The sequence below is a fragment of the Passer domesticus genome, chromosome 6 (assembly GCF_036417665.1).
Source record: "Passer domesticus isolate bPasDom1 chromosome 6, bPasDom1.hap1, whole genome shotgun sequence".
Taxonomy (NCBI): domain Eukaryota; kingdom Metazoa; phylum Chordata; class Aves; order Passeriformes; family Passeridae; genus Passer; species Passer domesticus.
Window position 1 is genome coordinate 52530220 of NC_087479.1, and position 19646 is coordinate 52549865.

A 19646-nucleotide genomic window follows, 5' to 3' on the forward strand; every position below is an offset into this window, starting at 1 on the left:
GGTTCCAGGCCTGGGAGTGAGTCTCTCACCAGTTTGGGTTTTAATAGGAAAAAAGGGAAAGTCACACTGAAATCACGGAAAATCCCTGCACAGGAGCTGTTTTCCTGCAGCGCTGGACAGCGAGGGCTGAGCTCTGAGGGCAGGGCCAGCCCTCCCTGGGGACAGGGCCCCACCACACTGCCACACTCGTGTCCCCAGGGCTGCGGCATGGCCAGGACATCCTCAGGGCAACGTCCCCGGGGCGCTGCTGCCGACATCATCATAGTCCATGTGTCCAGGGGGCTGTTCCGAGGGGTCCCCGGAGGCTGCTGGGGGATTTGCAGGGTTGTAGATCTCACATTGGGGACAGCACAGAAAGGTGCCTGAGGGGGCAGGCAGCTCCGTGTCCCCCTGACAGACCCACCTGGGCTCTGAGCACGGCAGCCACGGATCTGCTGCTGGGGCCCTGCCCGCCCCCACAGCCAAAGCCTGGCAGGGAGTGACTCTGCCGAGGGGACAGGGCAGCTGGGAGCCCTCTCACCTGTGGGGAGGACACACATCCAGCTCTGCCGTGCCACTCCCTCGCACATGTCCCCAGTGCTGGCAGCGGGGGGCTCCGGGGGCACAGCCAGGACATCGTCGTAGCCATCCGGGCTTCCTTGCTCGTGCCGGGCAGGGGGATCTGGGAAAAGCAGAGGGGCCCACGGCAGTGACCAGCGTCCCTGGCAGGGCTCAGGCTGTGCCATCCCCTCCAGCCTTTCCCCTGGGCACGTGCCGGAGGCCCTTGGGTCCCACAGGGAAAGGGGATGTTTCCCTGCACACTAACAAGGGGGGATTTGTCCCCTCAGCCCCCCCAGGCCGGGTGTGTCCCCTGTCCCCAGCTCTCCCCGCTGGGTTCCTGCCCTGTGGCCCTACCTGCGGCTGCCTCGCTGTCACTCCCCTCCACGCTGTCCCCGCTGGAATACGGCAGCTTCTTCCCCCATCCCTCCAACAGGGAACCTGCAGGCCATAAACAGGGACTTGGGGGTGGCCTGGAGCGGCACCGCCGGTGACAGAACCTCACACTACACAGCGGGGCTGCTCTGGGGCCGAGGGACACCCACAGCCCATGGCCAGGAGCCTCTGCTGGGCCACCAGGAGCCGCAGCTGCCCTGGGGCTGTCAGGCACAGCCTTCACTGCGGGCACGGCCGGGGCACAAGGGCTGCACCCACCTGGGGGAGTGGGCACCTCCTGGTACTCGGCCATGGCTTTGTAATCCAGCTCCTCGTAGACAGCGTTGGAGATGGCATCTGCAGCTCGGCCAGGGCCTGGAAGCAGCTGCAGCACTTACCTGGGGCCCTGGGCACTCTGGGTGCCACCGGGCCCAGCCCTGGCCACCTTCGGAGCTGTTCCGCAGGCCCGGGGCCCCTGGAGCCCCAAACCGGATCTGTGCCCAGCCCCACCCAGCGGGACCCACCTGGGCGCCGGGCACGGGCACGGCACAGCAGCAGGGCCAGGGCACCCAGGGACAGGCACAGCAGCGTCCCCAGCACCACGCACAGCACCGTGGGCACAGGCACAGTCCCCACAGCCACGGCCGGGGCCCTTCTGCGGGGGACACCTGTGGGGACACAGGCAGGCAGCGAGGGCAGGCGGATCCCAGCCAGCCTGCCGGGGGGATGCAGGCACGGGCACAGCTACCTGTGCTGCTGGCAGCCTGCGGAGAGGGGCTGGTGTGTCCCTCAGCGGTGCCAGCACTGCTGCCCTCACACTCCACGTGGGCGTGCCCGCCGGTGCCACAGCTCTGCGGGTGCCAGGGCGCCGAGGGGCAGCGCCAGAGCGAGCGGGCCCCGTCCTCACAGCCCAGCCAGGCCAGCCAGGCGTCGGTCGGCTCCAGGGCAGGGACATCCGAGAGCCGGCCCCGGGGCCCACAGCCCAGCTGGCGGCAGACGGCGGCGGCGGTGCCGGGGCCGGTGCCGTTGGCGCACACGCGGCCCCAGGTGCCGTTGTGGAACAGCTCCAGGAAGCCCCGGCAGCTCCCAGGGCCTCCTGCCAGCCGCACGGAGAGATGCTCTGCAAGGGGGGCAGGGGGGTCACGGCATGGCCAGGAACCCCCCGGGGGCTCTGCCGGGCCCTGACCTGCGGCTGCCCGGCACTGACCTGAGCAGACGGCCCCTGCCCCGCCGCCGCGCCCGCACTCGCGCCGTTCCCTGCGCCCGCATCGCCACAGACACTCCTCGGACCCGGAGCACTCGGGGATGTACGGCCACAGCGGCCCCGTGCCGGCCCCGAACCGCGCCCAGCTCGGGGCCTCCAGGGCCGTGCCACAGCCCAGCTCCCGGCACACAACGGCCGCGTCCTGCAGCTCCCAGCCTTCCTGGCACACCCAGCTCCAGCCGCCACCGGAATAGACCTCCACACGCCCGGCACAGCGCCCAGAGCTCCCCACCAGCCTCACCTGCAGGCTGCCTGTGGGCACGGAGGGAATGGGCTGGGCTGGCTGCCTGGGGCACCGGCACTTCACCGGTCCTTCCCGGGACACCCACCTGAGCAGACGATGTTGGTCCCATGAGGGGTGTCAGCTGGTGCAGTGGTCATGTATTGGTAACGACTCCCAAAATAATTCTCAGGTATGGTCCTAGTGGTCAGATCAGTGGTCATCTGCACAATGGTTTTCACCACCGTTTCCAAGATCTCCCGCTCCGTCAGCTCTAGGCTCCCCAGGAAGGATTTCCCACTCAGAACGTCATTCTTCTCCAGTCCTCCACAGCCCAGCTCCCAGCACACATTGCTCAAATTCCGTAGGAGCGAAACCTCTCCTGGCACACGGCGCCAGTCCCCGGTTCTTCTGGCCAACTCCAGAAACCCATTGCAGCGGGTGTCACCCTTCACCAGCCGCAGGGACTCAGCAGTGCCTGTAAAATGGCCCCAAACAGCCCTTCATCCCAAAATAATCCTGATTCTTCTGATCGCAATTAGTGGCAGGGACCCAAAATCCCTTCAGGCCCCTCACACAGGTCCCTATACCCACCTGAGCAGATGACAGCAGCGGTGTTTCCGGGGGCACAGGGCGGCTTCCCCAGCACGGCCACGGGGCACTCGCCCGGGTGCCGCTCGCTCCCGCTGCAGCCGAAGGCGTCCGGCCGCAGCGGCCCCTCCCCGCTGCCGAAGGAGCCTCCCGGGGCCACGCTGAGGGCGCGGCCGCAGCCCAGCTGCCGGCACAGGACGTGCGCATCGGGCAGCTCCCACTCGCTGGCGCACACGGAGCCCCACGTGCCCCTCACCGCCACCTCCACTCGCCCGGAGCAGCCCGAGCTGCCGTTCGCCACTCGGAAGCCCGTGTAGGCTGTGACGGGAGCGGCCGTCAGAGCACTGATGCCGCAGGGACCCCGACAGCCCCCGGTGTCCCTGGCACTTACACGAGCAGATGACGCCGCCAGGGCCGGGGCAGGCCTGGCCGTGGCGCGGACGCCGGGCACAGGCACTGAGCAGGGGCTCGGTGCCATTGCACCGGAAGCCCCCGTCCCACAGCGATCCCGACACCGCCCCAAAACGGCCACTGCCGGCGATGCCGATCACCTCACCGCAGCCCAGCTCCCTGCACACCACCTGCGCCACCTTCATGTCCACCTGATCCGCACAGACACCGACCCACGCCCGGCCCTGACGCACCTCCAGCCGCCCGGCACAGGCTCCATCGCCTCCGACCAGCTGGGAAAAGCCTGTGGGAGCAGTGCAGGGACGGTGTCATGGCATGTGCGTGAAGTGCCACATCCCCTGAAGCCCAGCTCCTACCTTGGCACACAACAGCAGCGTCCCTGTACAGGATGCTGATGTTATAGGGTCCCCAGCCACGGATCTTGCAGTCCCAGAGCATGGCCTCGTCCCCACTGCAGTCCACCAGGACCAGGCTGACCAGCCTGTTCCCTTCGCCAAAGCTCTTGAGGGCAGAGGAGGCCCGGGAAGCCGAGCCACAGCCCAGCTGCTGGCAAACCACCTCGGCGTCCTCCATGTCCCAGCTGTCGTCTGCCACCGAGCCCCAGTGTCCCTGCAGCTTCACCTCCACCCTCCCGGCACAGGGACCACCGCCGCCCACCAGCCTCAGCTCCACGGCATCTGCACAGGGCACCGGCACGGCTCAGCCCGGCCCGGCACGCTCCAGCACCAGGGGGCTGTCCCAGCACGGCCTGCGGGTCCCCTCACCTGTGCAGGTCACCCCCACATCCCACTCGTTGTCGCAGGAATGCTGTCCCGGTCCGAAGTGCAGACAGTTCTTCAGCTCATCCTCGGTGCCGTTGCAGAAGAAAGGCTGCAGCCAGATCCGCCCGCTGCCCTGCCCCAACGGGGCGTGCAGGGACGCCCTGGCCACCCGGCCGCAGCCCAGCTGCCGGCACACCACGGCGGCCCAGCGAGCTTCCCCGTCGAAGTCGAAGGCGCACACGGAGCCCCACTTCCCGCCGTGTTCCATCTCCAGGCGCCCGGCACAGCGCCCGCCGCCGCCCACCAGCCGCAGCTGCCCGGAGCCTGCGGCACGGAGGCTGCTGAGCCGGGCCCGCCGCCGGCCGGGCCCCGCTGCCGCCCGCCCGACACTCACCCGCACACAGCCGCACGCACACGAGCAGCCCCAGCGCCAGCAGCGGCCCCATGGCCGCCGGCCCCGAGCCCGCGCAGCCGGGCCGCCTCTCGCCAGCGCCCGAGCCCCTGCGCGCAGCAGCCCCGGGGCAGCGGCCTTTATCAGGCGCCTCATCTCCCGCCCGCGGGGCCGCGGCCTCCAATACCCTGCTCCGTGCCCAAATATGAGCCTCGCCCGCGCTTCTGCCGTCACACGCCTCGCCGCAGTGGGCTGGCACCCGGATGCAACCGGGGGGAGACAGCCCCCCCACGGCACCTGCCCTGCGGGGGCCCTTCCTGCACCCCCCGGGCCTCCAACGCCGCTGCCGCCGCCTGCCAAGAGGCACCCGACGGGCATCGCGGGCTGCAGCCCACATCCGAGCGAGAGCGTACGCGGGCCCACCTCGTGGTCTGCCACCTGCAGAGCCCAAAGCCCCGCGCTCGGGGCGCTCCCCTCCCGGCTGCTCGCAGCCCCGCGGGCGGCGGCAGCAGCCCCCGGCTCTCCGCGGGGCTGCCGGCCGCCCGGTCCCTCGCGGCGGCGCTGGCACATGGCGCTGCTGCCGCAGCCGCGGCCCCGCGCCCGCCTCGCCGCCGGCGCAGGAAGGAGGCGGTCACCGCCCGCCGGCTCCCGGCCTCGCCGGCGACCGCACGCGCCTCCCGGCACCTGCGCTGCCGCCGCCAACGCCGCGCCTCCGCGCCAGCCGTGCCCGCGGTGAAACCACAACCTGGGGGGGCACAGAGCCCAGCTGCGTTTGTGGGGATGCACCTGCGTAATCTTGTATCAAGCAGCACCGAAAAAGAAGGGGTGCAAGAGGGGGGAGCAGGAGCTCTCTCGAGTTCTCGGCTGTGTGTGAGGGCGACCACGGGCCTGAGCCACCCCCAGTAGTGCTGAGCAGTGACAGTGCCAGCAGAACGGCGCGCTCCCTACGGGCTCCCTGCCGCAGCAGTGCAGTCACCCCCCCGGGTCACCAGCCCTTCTGTGGGACTGGGGACTGCCGCCTGCCAGCGTCCTCGTGTCACCCCAGCATGTCTTGTGAGCTGCGCTAAACCCCGTTAAGCCCTGAGGTGTCCCCCAGGGGTGTCGCACAGCCCTGCTGCGGCTGCCTGTCCTTCCTGCCCGCACGGAGACCCAGCCGGGGCTGGCGGGAGGAGACCACCCGGCCACGCTCTCCCCGAGGTGCGCGGGAACCCTCACAGTGGCCCTCGGCGACATTATCAACCTCCCATTGCACACCGCGCCCTTTCCGTGTAGGTGGCAAAGCGTCAGAGGAGGTTTCACTCCGGAACGCCTCCCGTGTCTCCGGGAATGACACCCCGGGAAGGCGGGGGGAGACGGGAAACCGGCAGAACCACGCGGGCACCGGCCGCGCGCCTGCCTCCGCTGGCCACGCCCCTTCCATCTGACCACGCCCCATTCCCGGGGCCCCCGCCCCGCAGCGCCACCCCCGGGCCAGCAGGGGGAGCCCCGCGCAGCCGCGGCTATCCGGAAAGAACCGAGCGGCGGCGGAGGCGGCCGAGCCAGGGCTGGCGGCGCGGGCGGAGCGGGCGCGATGGCGCAGCAAGTCGAGCAGCTGCGGGCGGACGGCGTGGACAAGGAGGTGCTGCGGGAGGGCACCGGGCCGCTGCCAGACTTCCGCGACGGCACCAAGGTCAGGTCTGCGGGGCACGGGCGGGGTGGGGGGATGTGGGAAGCGGAACGCGGCCGGGCAGGCGCGCATGCGCGTCCTCCCCACCGTCCTCCCCCGCCTGCGTCGCCATGGTGACGCCGCGGGCTCCTCCTGCTCCTTCAGGCCACTTTCCACTACCGGACGCTGCGGTGCGACGATGAGGAGACGCCGGTGGACGACAGCAGGGCGCGGGGGAAGCCCATGGAGCTCATCGCCGGGAAAAAGTTCAAGCTACCCGTGTGGGAAGCGGCGCTGCGAACCATGAGGCCCGGCGAGCGCGCGCGCTTCCGCTGCGACGCCAAGGTGGGCGGGACCGGGGCCGGCCGGGGGCGTGGCCTGTGGCAGGGGGCGTGGCCTGTGCGGGTGGGCGGTGACTTTATGTCGGTGGCCTCGGGGTTCGAGGCCGGAGCATCCTAAAATTTTACCCCCACCCTCCTGAGATTCCGGCTCCCTTCCCTCCCGCAGCACGTGGTGCTTTACCCGCTAGTGTCCAAGAGCCTGCGGAACATCGCAGCAGGGAAGGACCCGCTGGAGGGGCAGCGGCACTGCTGCAGCATCGCCCAGATGCACGAGCACTACTCCCTGGGGTACCCCGACCTCGACGAGCTCCAGAAGAACCCCCAGCCCCTCATCTTTGACATCGAGGTGCTGAAGGTGAGGTGCTGGCGTGGGGAGCTCGGGGTGGAAGTGTCCAGGAAACAGAGATGAGGCATGTGGGATGTGGTTTAGTAGTGGCCCTGGCAGTGCAGGACTCGATGGCTCTGGAGGTCTTCTCCAGCCTAAACGATTCCATGATCCTGTTCTCTGATTCCATGATGGGGTGCTGGCAGGTGGAGCCACCCGGCTCCTACCAGCAGGACCCATGGGCCATGACAGATGAGGAGAAGCTCCAGGCTGTGCCCCAGATCCACAAGGAAGGCAACGAGCTGTACCGGCAGGGCAAAGTGCCTGAGGCAGCTGCCAAATACTACGATGCCATCGCCTGTCTCAAGAACCTGCAGATGAAGGTGAGTCTCCCCAGATCCACACATGCATCCTTGGGAATGCAGGGCTTGAGCGCTGCCCCTCACTCTCCCTGCTCTGTCTGCCACAGGAGCAGCCAGGCTCTCCCGACTGGATCGAGCTCGACCAGAAGATCACACCCCTGCTCTTAAACTACTGCCAGTGCAAGCTGCAGTGTGAGGAGTACTACGAGGTGCTGGACCACTGCTCCTCCATCCTCAACAAGTACGAGGGTAAGGAGCCACGAGCCATCCCAGGTGGCTGTGCAGGCCAGCAGGACCCCCCACGCCCCGCTGACCCTGGCTCTCTCCCCACAGACAACGTCAAGGCCTACTTCAAGCGGGGCAAGGCCCACGCGGCCGTGTGGAACGTGGCCGAGGCGCAGGCTGACTTCGCCAAGGTCCTGGCGCTCGACCCCTCGCTGCGCCCCGTGGTGTCCAAGGAGCTGCGGAGCCTGGAAGCGCGGCTGCGGGAGAAGGACGCCGAGGACAAGATCCGCTTCAAGGGCATCTTCTCCCAGTAGAGTCCGTGGCTGCAAGGGAGAGCCCAGTGCTCTTGGGACAGGTTTTTTTAGATATTCCACATGTGGAATGGTCATGGATGTTTATTAATGTTTAATACAGATTTTACTTATTTGAAGTCAGTGGAAATGGCCCCGGAGCTCGCCACGGCCTGGGGACACAGCCGGGGCTCATCGTCACGCCAGGGATGCGTAGGTGACAAGAGCCTGCTGCTGCCTGCCAACTTTTATCACTTATTTGATGTTTTTATACTTTATGGTGGCCATGGAGGGGCGGCACTGAGCCTCGGCCCCAGCTCCAACCCGTTCATGCCTGTTCTCCGTGCCACGCCATTGTCACTTATCCAGGCTGCTGCTATCATCCCAAACCAGTGTCTCCTCTTGTCATGTCAGTGTCGGGAATATTTTATATAGAGTAACAGCTTGTTCCTGCTATCTCTATAAATCTCTGATCATGCTGTGCCAAGATAAACTCAAGTAAAACCAGTCACACCCCCTGGTCACTACAAAAATTTACTGCTAGAGGTAAAATGAGGGGAAAGCAAGTTGGAGAGGGGGAGGGTGTCAGCACCGGCACAGCCCACACACCCCAGGCTCTTTTCCCTGTCCTAAATTGTTTGTGACCCAACTGCTGTGCCCCACAGCCTGGAGGCTCCCCGGGGCTTTCCCAGTGGGTGGGAACCCTGCGGCCACAGGCACAGAGCAGACTCATGGGTGCTGGCACCTTGTCATAACATCTCTTTATTCAACACCGAAACAAAAGGGGGGGAACAGAGGAACCACTCTGGAACCCCAACCCAGCCCTGCGCCATGACACTGGACGGAAATAAATAGGTGGGGAGGTGCCACTCACTCTGGGGTACAGCCACAGCCCCCAGTTCTGCACAGGGATGATGACCCTGGGGTGCAGACCCCACTGGGCACTGCCCAACGGCCCCAAAGGACCAGAGGGGACGGGGCTGGGGGCAGCAGGGAGGACCCAGGGTGGTTCTGCCCTGAGGGGGTCACTCTGGTCCTCTGGGGGGCTCTGAGCCTTCTCCCAGCACCCCCTGGTCTCAGGGGACCCAGCACCCTCATCTCCTTGCGATGGCCTCATGGCCCAGCACCAGCTCTGTCCCCAGGTGCTCCTTGCTGGGAAATCAGGGATGTGGCAGAAGGGGGACATGGCCGTGCCACCCTCACTCCTCACCCTCCAGCTTGAGGCTGATGCTGCGGGGCTTGGTCCGGGAAAAGCCAGGGGGTGCTGAGGGGGGCCCCCCATCCCGCTCTGCCTGGCTGGAGCCCCGGGAGCGCAGGAGCTGGCTCTGCTTCCGCAGGAAGTCGACAGGCGCCGGGCAGCCATAGGTGCCTTTGCCCAGCACAGGTCGTGGGGGGCCCTTGGGGGAGTGAGCCAGGGCTGCGGCTTCCAGCTGGGCCAGGTGGGCAACATAACCCTCAGAGAGGAACTGCAGGACACACAGACAGCCTGAGCCAGTGGCCACGGCCGGCTGGTGGGGTCAGCCATCATCCCCTGCATCCCCCATCTGTCCCCAACCCTGCCACCAGCATACCTGGCACTGGTTGTGGAACTTCTTGACGGCCCGTCCCACAATGTAGATGTGTGCTGGCGTGAGGCCCAGTGAGCTGTAGACGGAGACGTCCTTGGTGGAGCCGTAGCCAGCAACTATGGAGATCTCTGCCTGCCCAGGGACAAGAGCATTAGGGCAAGGAACAACCCTTCCCACAGGGATAGCCAGCCCTAAGAGCTTGGACACCCTCATGTTAAGAGGGATGGCTGGGAGCTACCCTGAGAATCTTCCCGCTCTGCCATGGCAATGCAGTCCAGCTCCCAGCATTTCCAGGATGCAGAGGATTCAGCGCAGCCACACCACCCCAGCTCCAGCCCTGTGTCCTGGCAGCATCCCCGTGCCCACCTCGGTGCGCAGGCTCTGCAGGAAGGCGGCTTTCTGGCGCAGCGGGTCGTGGGTGAGCCCGTCGCAGAAGGAGACGGCGCCGTGGGGGAAGTTGTGCTGGGAGAGCCAGGCCACCACACGGTGCTTCTGCATGTCGGGGCGCCCCGTCACGTAGATGATCATGTACCCCGAGTCCTGCCAGTGCCTAGGAGGGGACATGGGTGGCTGCCAGGAGCCTGTGTGGAGACAGTCCTGATATGGGTAGCTGGGATCTCCCAATACACCATGTGTGGGTGCTGCCTCCAAAACCTCCCTGCTCCCAAGGGTTTTATCAAAAAGAAGGCACAGCAGAGCTCTGGGGACCACATCCAAACTTGGAGAGGATTACTTTCCACAATAGGGCACCAGCATAGGCATGGTGTGCTGGAGGCACGGGAGTGGTGGAATACTCTCCCCCTCGTTCCCGCTCTGACACCCCCCTACTGAGCTGTCACACCATGAAAGATGGGGAGACTGACTCCCTGACTGAAGGGCACCCACCTTACAACGTCCACAGCCCCTGCCCGCACTTTGGGGTCACTGCCCATGATGGAGACGCTGGCAGTGAAGGAGCCATCGATGCTGAACACCACGGACTCGGTGCCACGGGCCACCACGGTCAGGTACGCCTCGGCGTAGCTGTGGTCCCCTCTGCAAAGGCAGAGGTGGTGGCTCAGCACCAGCTCTGCTGCCAGAGCAGCAGTGTAGCTCTGCCAAAAGGGCTGGAGGAGAAACTGAGGCAACACCTCACCTGACCACCATGCGCACAGGGTAGATCCCGATGGCCAGAGCCTTGTCTGGAGGGATGGTGAAGGTCACGCGCCCGCTGCCACTCGTCACCTCGGTGCCATAGTACAGCCACTTCCCTGACAGCGGCTGTGTCATGATGTAGATGTCCACCTGAGAGAGGGAAATGGGCTGAGCACAGGCAGGACCTCCACATCCTGCTGTGTCCCCACACAAGTCCTTACAACCTTCTCCCACCATCCCACACAGGGTCCTGTTACCCACATCCTTCCCCTACCACGGGTGACACCAGCCCCATGCCCGGTCCTGGACACCCCACCCTGTTTGAGGGGTCCTGGTGGCCCCCTGAGCCCAGCAATACCTTCTCCCCAGTCAGTGTCACCACATCCAGGGGTCCATACATGAAGCGCCCGCTGAGGACCTGCGCTTTGCCCTCACACACGATGACATCGCAGGCACGGTGGTTGGCCGTCACGTTCTGCAGGCACACGGGGTGCTCAGCAGCTCCTGGGGGAGCTCCTGAGGTGCCACTGGGACACCACTGGGCTGTGGGATTGTCCCAGAACCCACACACCCCAGGACGCCCCAGGTGGCCTCCCACTGGTCACGTACCCGGATCTTCACTTGGGTGCGCTTGCGCTGCCACTTCTCCCGCGGGATGGCGGGGCTGTAGATGGAGCTCTCCTCGCTCTCCGCAGGCTGTGGCCCCTCTTTCTCCATCACCTGCCGACAGCACGGGACCGGCTCAGCCTCTGCTGGCCCCAGCCTGCCACCCACCCCGCTGGGCCCACCATACCTGGCGCAGGATGAAGGCCACCACGTCGGAGGATTCCCAGTAGCTGGCGTGGAAGAGGTGGGGCAGGGTGATGGTGGGGAAGGCAGTCAGGGCGTCAGGGCAGTACAGAGAGTAGTCAATGCGCTTCGGGCCCCACCAGCGCTCCAGGACTGCAGGGAGAGCTGGAATGAAGCCTCTTCCAGACCTCATCCCCTGTTGTGCAGCCTAAGGTGCCCACATGGGATGGGCTGGGTGGGGATGACACTTACTCTTGACAACCTCGCTGGTGCTGGCAGGAGTGGGGGGCTCTGCCGGCTCACTGCCCTTCCAGAAGCCCCCAAAGCTGCCAGTGGGGGTAGGGGGAGCAGCCACATCCACTTTGGGCAGGAACAGGGCAGAGTGTGTCTGCAGGGCCTCCGCTGAAGAGAGAGCTGGGTGAGCACACCCAGAGCCCCTGGGGACACCCACCACCCCAAGACACCCCTCCAGAAGAGCCCCAGAGCAGTGGGAAGGGCTTGCACATCCCTCTACCCACACCCAGCCAGGATGTGGGTGCTCTTGGTACCCTGACGTGGCCCCAGGGTGCCTGGCACCAGCCTGGTGGGAACCTGCTCACCCAACAGGGACGAGGTGCCATCACCCAGGGGGTACTTCTGGTATCGGGGCACGCTCAGTGGGGGCACAGCATGGAAGGCCTTGGCCAGGAGGGGCTCCAGGCGGGAGGCGCAGGGATCGGCGGCATGGAAGAGGTTGTAGATCTGCTCACAGGCAGGACGCAGCTGGGCCACTGCAGCACAGAGCAGGGTCAGGGCACCAGGAGAAAAAAACCCAGGAGAAGTAAAGCAGGACACAGCAAAAGGAAAGGCTGGACAGGGAAATTTGGGGCACCAGAGATAGGCTGAGGCTGGCACAGAGCAGGAACACTCAGCCACCCACCAACACCCCCACAGCCAGGGCTAGGCATGCAAGGGGCTCTCTGGGGTGGTCCTGGGGAGCTCAGGCTTGTCAGGTGAGCCTGACTCAGGGACTTGAGCCCTGCAGGGAGGGTCAGGGGCTGGCACCGAGGCAGGCAGGGATCCTCACCATCCAGAGCAGGCATGACGGTCTTGCGCAACGCGAGCACCAGCCCCAGTGGGGAACCGAAGAGGAAGAAGCCGGATACCTTAAATTCGAGGCGGGTGCTGGCACCCTCTGCCCCATCCAGTGCCATGGCACTGCTCCGGGCTGCCTCTGCCTCCAGTGGGGCCTCGCTGGCCTGCAGGCTGGGACAGCAGAGACAGTGGGCATGGGGAGGGATGGCAACATCGCATTCCCACCATCCTGAAGGCAAAGCTGTGCCTGGTGTGGCCCTGTTATCCCAAAGGAGCTCCAGCAAGATCCCCCTGGGGCAGGTAGCTTCCATGAAATGCTCCTTCCTAGCCTGGAGCAGATGGGAATTGCATCCTTCCCATAAACCACAATATAGCAAACCATGCCCCTTGGGCTCACCTGCTCGTGGAGCCATGCTGCTGGCTGTCCCCCTGTGCCCCTGGGACCTCAGGGCTGGCCTGGCCCAATACTGGCGCTCCCTCTGTCCCATCAGCCAGCGGGTCCAGGCCGCCGCACTGTTCCGGGGAGATGGGCTCTGTGCTCTGCAGGGAGAGGCAGCAAACACCCAGATCCCATGTGGCCTCCAGTGCACCCCCAAACCCTCCCCAGGGGGTGCTGGAATGCAAGGCACTCACCAGACTGCCACGGCGGCTGCTGCTCCGGCTGCCCCCTGAGCCCGCCCGGCTCTGGCACAGCGCATCAAATCCCAGGATGCCGCCCACACAGTCCCCCAGCAGCACCACCTGCGGAGGCCACAGATCCACGAGGAGGGTGAAACCCCTAAACCCTCCATGCAGGGTCACAGCTGGGCCCCAGAGCCAAGCTTCCCCCCAGATTCCACCTCACCTGGCCGCAGAAGCCAGTGCCCTCTCCGGAGTGCAGGAAGGCTGAGTAGGCCTGGTTGGCACGGGTGATGACGGTGCCCACGGCCTGCTGGTAGGTGCCTGAGGAGGTGGCCAGCAGTGGGAGTGCTGCCAGTGGGATGTGGTCCTGGCTGCTGGACAGGCTGTCCCTGTCATGGCTGTAAGGGCTGAGCCTGGGGGGACATGGTGAGGGATGAATGTGACTGTTCTGACATCCTCGTGTACCTGCATGGTACTGGTTCACCCCAGGATGCCACACCAGGAGAAATCCCCATCCTGTTCCCTCCCACCACAAGACACTTGCTCACCCGGGATGCTGTATCCAGAGTTACCCTATCCCATCCAATTCCATGCCATTCCATGCTGCCTCTCTCTGCACAATGCTTGCTCAACCCAGGATGCTGCACGAGGAGTTATCCCCATCCTATCCTATCCTGCCCCGCTGTCCTCATCCCACACCAAAACACCTGCATGACCTGGAATACCACACCAGGAATTACATGTACCCCATTCCACCTCACCACAGAACACTTGCTTGCCCCAAGACACTGCACCAGGAGTTAACCCACATCCTCTCCCAGTCCTTAATGTCCCACCAGAATTGAAGTCCCCTCTCCAAGGATACCAGCTCCCCAGTCCCCTGCTTTCCCAGCAGGAATCCATACTTGGAGACAAGGGCGTAGGCTGCAGCACAGATGGGCGGGCAGGGCACCAGGCGCAGGGCCACGTGTCCCAGTGCCTCGGGAAAGTGGACGCGGGTGACAGCATCAAAGGTGGCCGCCAGCGTCTGCACATCCGCCTGCTTGGAGCCCGGCTCGCCCGCTCCCTGATCCAGGATGTTCCCACTGTGCAGGATGAGGAAGAGTGCGTGGATCCGGCACATCTGCTCCGTGCTCTCTGCTGTGCCACCCTGCGGGAAGGAGAGCAGTCAAGTCGGGGGACACGGCAGGAGGGCATGGCCCGAGGGAGGGGACACGCACCTCAGGGAAGCTGGATGTTCCCAATCCTTCACCATCCCCCTTGGTGATGCTGGCTCCGTCCCCTGCGAGCACACAGCCCTGGTGAGGCAGCTGGGGTCTCCGGGTGGGAATCAGGCCCCTCCCAGGACATCCACCCCAGGATGTGGGGCCAGAGCACCCCCTCAGAGCTCACCCAGTGCCTCATCCAGCTCCACTGGCCGCTCAAGCGTGTCCAAGAAGTCATTGGAGCTCCACTTGGTCATCTCCTTGGCAAAGACCTCATCACTGTCAGACAGATCCTCTGCAGAGGCAAGAGGGAAGTGTGGGTGGGGGGACACTCCTGTGCCTGCACACCCATCCTCAGATGCCCTTGCCCCCACCCAGCCTGTTCCAAGATGGTGCCAGTACCGTGGGCATCGAAAAATTCCTCTTCGGAGCTGTTCTCTGAGTCCCGGGCAATGTTCTGCATCCGCCACTCCGACAGGCTCTGAGGAGACACGCCCCCTACCACCCATAGGGGGTCAGCACTCACAGCCCCCTGCAGACAGACCCCCTCTCCTGCCCCACAGCTCCCCCTTGGGCATGGACCCAGACGTCCAGGGAGATCTGGGGCCATCTCCCTCCTTGGGAGATCTGTGACCATCCCTGGATCACCCAGAGTCCCTCCAGGAGATCCAGGGCCCCTTCAAGACACCTGGGACCAGACCTGGGACACCCAGAGCCCCAGCCCAGGAGACCCAAGCCACGCAAAACAGTCCCCTGACACATCTCCTATGGAGAACCGCAACATCCAGGGCAAAACCACACCGGACCCGGTCTCACCTCCATGCTGGGAAGAGTAGGAAGACCGGGAAGAGGTGGACCACTGCTTGGCAAACGTATCATCCGAGGGGGTATCGGTCCCTGCCTGCAGCTCAGCCTCCTCCTGACCACCAGGACCATCTGGCTCCGGCTGCCCCTCGGGGCTGACCCCAGCCGCGGGCGGCTCCTCGCCCTCGCCACACTTGGCCATCTTCTGTGCCAGCATTCGCGCCGTCTCCTCCTCCAGCTGCCGGATATCCTCCATCGTCAGGTCCGTCCACTCATCCTGCCAGCACCAGGCTTGGCGGTGGGCACGCAGCATCACCTTCCTCAAACCTGGGGGGAGAAGGGAGGAGGCGAGTCCAGCGTGATCCCACGGCTGCCCAAATATCCCTCCAGCAACCCCGAGGGTCCGAACTCACCCACGTCATGGATGAACTGCTCGATCTTGGACTGCATCCCCCAGTATCGGAACTCCACCTTGCAGAGCTTGTAGGCGCACATGAGGGGCCCGCTGGCTGCTGCTGCCTCCAGCCAGTCATCCCCCAGCGGCCCCCGGCCCGTCTTGGATGAGTGGTAGAGTTTGGGATCCTCCTCGGGCTTGTACTCCCCGGGGGAGATGGGATCACGCACAATGTCAATGGTGTCTGTGGGGGTAATGGCACGTGTCACCTCGCGGTGCTTGGCAAGGGGGCACAGGTAGAAAAATAAGGAATACAGGACAAAAATAAGGTCAGATTATTCCCATGAGCCGTGCACCCAACACAGCTGGCAGCAAACACTCTCTGTCTGAGAATTCTAAAATCTTGGAGTTCTGGAATCATAGAAACCTGGAATGGCTTTGGTTGGAAGGGACCTTATGGATCATCTCATTCCACCCCCTGCCATGGGCAGGGACACCTTCCACTATCCCAGGTTGCTCCAAGCCCCATCCAACCTGGCCTTGGACACTTTCAGGAATGGAGGATCACAGTTTTTCTGGGCAGCCTGTGTCAGGGCCTCACCATCCTCACAGGGAAAAATTTCCTAATAGAACATATAAAATCCCACGGCTGGGACATCACAGACACCCTTGGTGCAGCCAAAGACATCTCTGTCCCCACGTGGGACCCCAGTCCAGCATTCCAGAGAGCAGCACAGCGAGGGAGGGTCTGGGAGCTGGGGAGAGCCGGGGCTGACACACATACATGCATTAGCTGGCAGATCTGGCAGCTGCAGAGTGACCCTGGCCACCCTGGGGGACATGGGGGCTGGGGATGGGGACAGCACATGGGGCAGATTGGCACAGCTCCTGGCTCCCCTCCCCAAAAAGCCCAAGGGTCCCCCAAAAACAGGGCACAGCAAAATTACCACAGGAGCCTCCAAAGAGCCGGGGGGGGGGGGGGGGGAGGGCAATGAGCCCCATCCCCAAACAAAGGTGACCTTTCCCAAAATGAGGGTGACCTCCCCTCAAACGAGGATGACATCCCAAGCCCCGAGAAAGGCTCCTGAACAACACTCAGGAAAACACAATCCAACAGCCATTTGGGCTCAATCCAGCACAAAATCTGCTAGAATTTGGCTTTTCCAGCCCCATCTCCAGGTCATGGTCTGGGGGATCCCAGGGCACCCCACTGGCTCCCAGTACAGTCCCACAGCACTGTCCCCATTTCCAGGCTGTGCCAAACCCATTTATTTGCACCCCTTGATGTCCCCAAGGTGCTGTCAGCCTCTCTTCCTCCAGCTTGGGCTGAAAAAAGGGGGAAAAGAACTAGAGATGCCCTGAATCCACAAAAATGATGCAATGCACAGCATGATGCCAAGCATCTTGGATAACAGCAGCAAAGAGCTGGGATAGGACCTGCTGTCCCCAAGCAGCTCCTGGCAGTGTCATTCCCATCACAATCCAAGTCCCTTTGCTTTTGCCACTGGGAGAAAGCTGCCAAGGAAGCAGTTATCCCTGCGGATCTCCCAGACCATGTTTTTCCATTGCCCTTTGAAACGTGAGAGGGGTTTAAATCTGTCAGTGCTACAAGACACCAGGGCAGAGAAATCCCAGTGGGATCCACACTGGGGCTGGTCCCACTTCAACCCTTCTCCCTGTGGAAGGCAGCAGCCCCTGGAGATGCTGAGTGCCCTGTGGAATGCCCACTGGATGAGCACAGAGACTGGAAAAGCAGGCAGTGGGCACAGGGCCATGTCTGCTTGGCCCTGGTGGCTTCCTGGGGGCAGAAGGGGCAGAATTCCTGCCCCCAGGCCCCAGCCCTCGGTATCCCGGCCGGACATCCCCAGTGCCGCAAGAGCCCGGGAGAGAAATAGGTCAGATGAATCATTTCCTCCGAGTGCCTATTTTGGGCCTCCATTTTAAGAGGCAGCACGTCACACTCCACTCTCTGGCGCCTGAACTGACCATGTCCACACCACCGAGAACGGGAACTCGGTGCAGAGGGAAGAATCCCACCCCAAGCTCCCAGTTCTGCCCACCAGTCCCAGCAGAAAGGAGCCAGAGAGTGATCTGGAGCAAAGCCCTGGGGAGACGGGAAGCAGGGCAGGGAGTAGGAAAATGGGGACATGCTTTTCCAGCTCTCCCTGCTCCAGCTGATCCAAAATAACCCACAGCACCCAGGTGTGGGGTCCCATTTATGCCAGGAGAGACTGAGAAGACAAATCCATGCCAGAACAAGGCTGGGACATGGAAGGAGAGGAGAGCAGGCTGGCACTAGAAAGGAGAAGCTGCAAACAGAAATAGAGGAAAGGGAAGAGGCAGAGGACAAAACTGTCCCTGAAAATATCTTTAATGTGGAACTTAATTCAGCAGCACTGAGAGGGAGCAGGCAGGGAGCTCAGAATCCAGGGAGCCCTTCCCTTCCAGCACCCTTGAAACATTAGGACCAGCAAGAAGAGTGAAGTTGAGCCCCTAAGGCCCTGTCACAACCACACACCCATTCCAGAAGCATTATGTGGGAATCCCAGCAGCCACAGTGCCCTGCCCAGCTCCCCAGGCCAGCCATACCCACCCAAAATCCTCTGCCTCTTCTCCGCCGCGCTCAGGTTGAAGATGTTGGTCTGCTGCCCCGCATCCGGGCGGTAGTACGTCTCGATCTCAATGGAAAACTTCTCCACAAAGGGACACGTGTACCTGGAGAGGCACGGGACTGAGCCCAGGGGCATGGCCAGTCCTGCAGCCCACCCCGCCGCCTCCCAGCTCCCACCTGGTGCGCGTGTAGGGATAAGCATTCCAGGACTCCTCCTCCACCTGGAGCGCGGCTTTGGGGAGGAGCGCCCGGAACCAGCTGGGGATGTGGGAGCCAACGTGGTAGATCTTGTGCGTGTACTGCCCGCTGCCCCCAGGGCCATCGCTGTAGGGTCGGTTGGCCAGGATCTCCACACCGCTGCCCTCGCCACTCGACTCCTCCCGGCTCTTCTTCTGCACGGAGACGACAGCTCAGTGCGGCCCCGCCAGGGCGCCCCGGGTCCGCGTACACTCCTGCCCCCATGTGCCGGCATCCACCGGCCCCACACCTGCTCGCAGGACCCCCTGCTTGGCTCGGTGGTCCCAAACCCACCCGAAGCCTCAGTGAAACCCCTGCAACCTGCAGGGGTGATCCCTTGGGATCGCCCTCAGCCCCCCCCCCCCCAGGCTGCATGCTCAGCCCCACAGCCCCCTCACACCCCCCAGCACCCCATGCTCAGCCTGTGTCCCCCCTGCACCCCCAGGCTCAGCCCCTGCACCCTTCATGCCTCCCCACAGCCCACTGCACCCCTCAGGCTACAATCTCCAGCCTCTCTCAGCCCCCTGCACCCCCTCAGTCACAGTCCCCAGACCCCTGCACCCCCCAGCTCCCCATGCCCAGCCCCACAGCCCTGGGCACCCCCTCAGGCCCGGCCCCACAAACCCCAGACCCGCGCAGCCCCCGGGCTCATCCCGCAGACCCCCGCAACCCCAGCCCTCCCCGCTCAGCCCCGCAGCTCCCCCAGGCCCCCCTGCTCAGCCCCGCATTCCCACCTGGATCATGTACAGCTGGGCCACCTGGTACTCCTCCAGGCTCATGGGCAGCAGGATGTGGTACTCCTTGATCAGCATGGCGGCGGCGGGGCACAGCGGGGGCAGCTCCTGAGGGGGTTTTCGTTACACCGCAGCGGGCCGGCTCCGGGACACCTCGGGCCGGTTCGGCACCCTCAGAACCGCTCGGGGCGCACTCAGCACAGCCCGCTACGGGTTCGGCCCGTCTCGGAGCCGCTCCTTCCCCGCGTTCGGCTGAAGCCGGTATCGCTCGGCTCCCGGTTCGGTTCAGTCCGGTACCGCTCGGCTACGCTCGGTGCCGGGTTCGACCCGGCTCGGCACCACACTCGGCTGAGTCCGGTACCGCTCGGCCCGGCTCGGAAAAGCTCGGCCCTGGGTTCGGCGGAGTCCGGCACCGCTCGGCTCCCGGTTCGGTTCAGTCTGGTACCGCTCGGCCGCCCTCGGCCCCAGGTTCGGCCCGGCTCAGTCCCACGTTCGGCTCAGTCCGGTACCGCTCGGCCCCTCTCGGCCCCGGGTTCGGCCCGGCTCGGCCCCGCTTGGCTCGGCTCCGTTGCCATGGCAACGGGGCCCTCCGCTCCCCCCCGCCCGCCCGCCCGGTCCCCGCCGCCCCCCGGCCCCACCAAACCTGCGCCGCTGCGCACCGGCCCCTCGGCTCGTGACATCACAGCCCGTTCCCACGGCGACAGCCGTGACGTAGGCAGGTGAGGGGGGGGGGCCCG

General features: G+C 64.6%; 3 protein-coding genes across 11 annotated transcripts; 1 reads left to right on the forward strand and 2 right to left on the reverse strand.

The window, feature by feature from the left end:
* Positions 1–21: 21 nt before the first annotated feature.
* LOC135303568 (antigen WC1.1-like) lies at positions 22–5896 on the reverse strand. Of its 8 annotated transcripts, none has more exons than XM_064425547.1 (13): positions 4554–5086; positions 4163–4483; positions 3755–4075; positions 3379–3681; positions 2991–3305; positions 2506–2874; positions 2120–2428; positions 1661–2032; positions 1437–1580; positions 1192–1287; positions 895–978; positions 521–661; positions 22–362 (listed from the first exon to the last, which is right to left on the reverse strand). In XM_064425547.1, exons 1-13 carry the CDS (start codon positions 4945–4947, stop codon positions 223–225), a joined length of 3309 nt encoding a protein of 1102 aa, XP_064281617.1. In that variant the 5' UTR covers positions 4948–5086; the 3' UTR covers positions 22–222. The 8 variants fall into 8 exon arrangements, with proteins under 8 accessions (XP_064281617.1, XP_064281614.1, XP_064281610.1 ...); XM_064425544.1 differs by having other exon boundaries at positions 2120–2424; positions 2502–2874; XM_064425540.1 differs by having other exon boundaries at positions 4163–5896.
* Positions 5897–6085: 189 nt separating this feature from the next.
* Positions 6086–8246, forward strand: AIP (aryl hydrocarbon receptor interacting protein). The gene is made up of 6 exons (XM_064425578.1): positions 6086–6219; positions 6361–6540; positions 6703–6891; positions 7068–7244; positions 7331–7472; positions 7557–8246. The coding sequence occupies exons 1-6, from the start codon at positions 6121–6123 to the stop codon at positions 7760–7762; spliced, it is 993 nt and encodes a 330-aa protein (XP_064281648.1). The 5' UTR covers positions 6086–6120; the 3' UTR covers positions 7763–8246.
* Positions 8247–8482: 236 nt separating this feature from the next.
* On the reverse strand, positions 8483–19603 carry PITPNM1 (phosphatidylinositol transfer protein membrane associated 1). Of its 2 annotated transcripts, XM_064425538.1 has the most exons (24): positions 19553–19603; positions 18910–19017; positions 18116–18330; positions 17921–18042; positions 15347–15571; positions 14946–15260; positions 14532–14627; positions 14317–14424; positions 14145–14206; positions 13830–14074; positions 13148–13337; positions 12937–13044; positions 12701–12843; positions 12296–12474; positions 11829–11999; positions 11482–11631; positions 11234–11382; positions 11050–11160; positions 10799–10915; positions 10442–10590; positions 10192–10341; positions 9673–9856; positions 9310–9438; positions 8483–9204 (listed from the first exon to the last, which is right to left on the reverse strand). In XM_064425538.1, exons 2-24 carry the CDS (start codon positions 18985–18987, stop codon positions 8938–8940), a joined length of 3663 nt encoding a protein of 1220 aa, XP_064281608.1. In that variant the 5' UTR covers positions 18988–19017; positions 19553–19603; the 3' UTR covers positions 8483–8937. The 2 variants fall into 2 exon arrangements, with proteins under 2 accessions (XP_064281608.1, XP_064281607.1); XM_064425537.1 differs by lacking the exon at positions 19553–19603 and having other exon boundaries at positions 18910–19514.
* Positions 19604–19646: the final 43 nt, after the last annotated feature.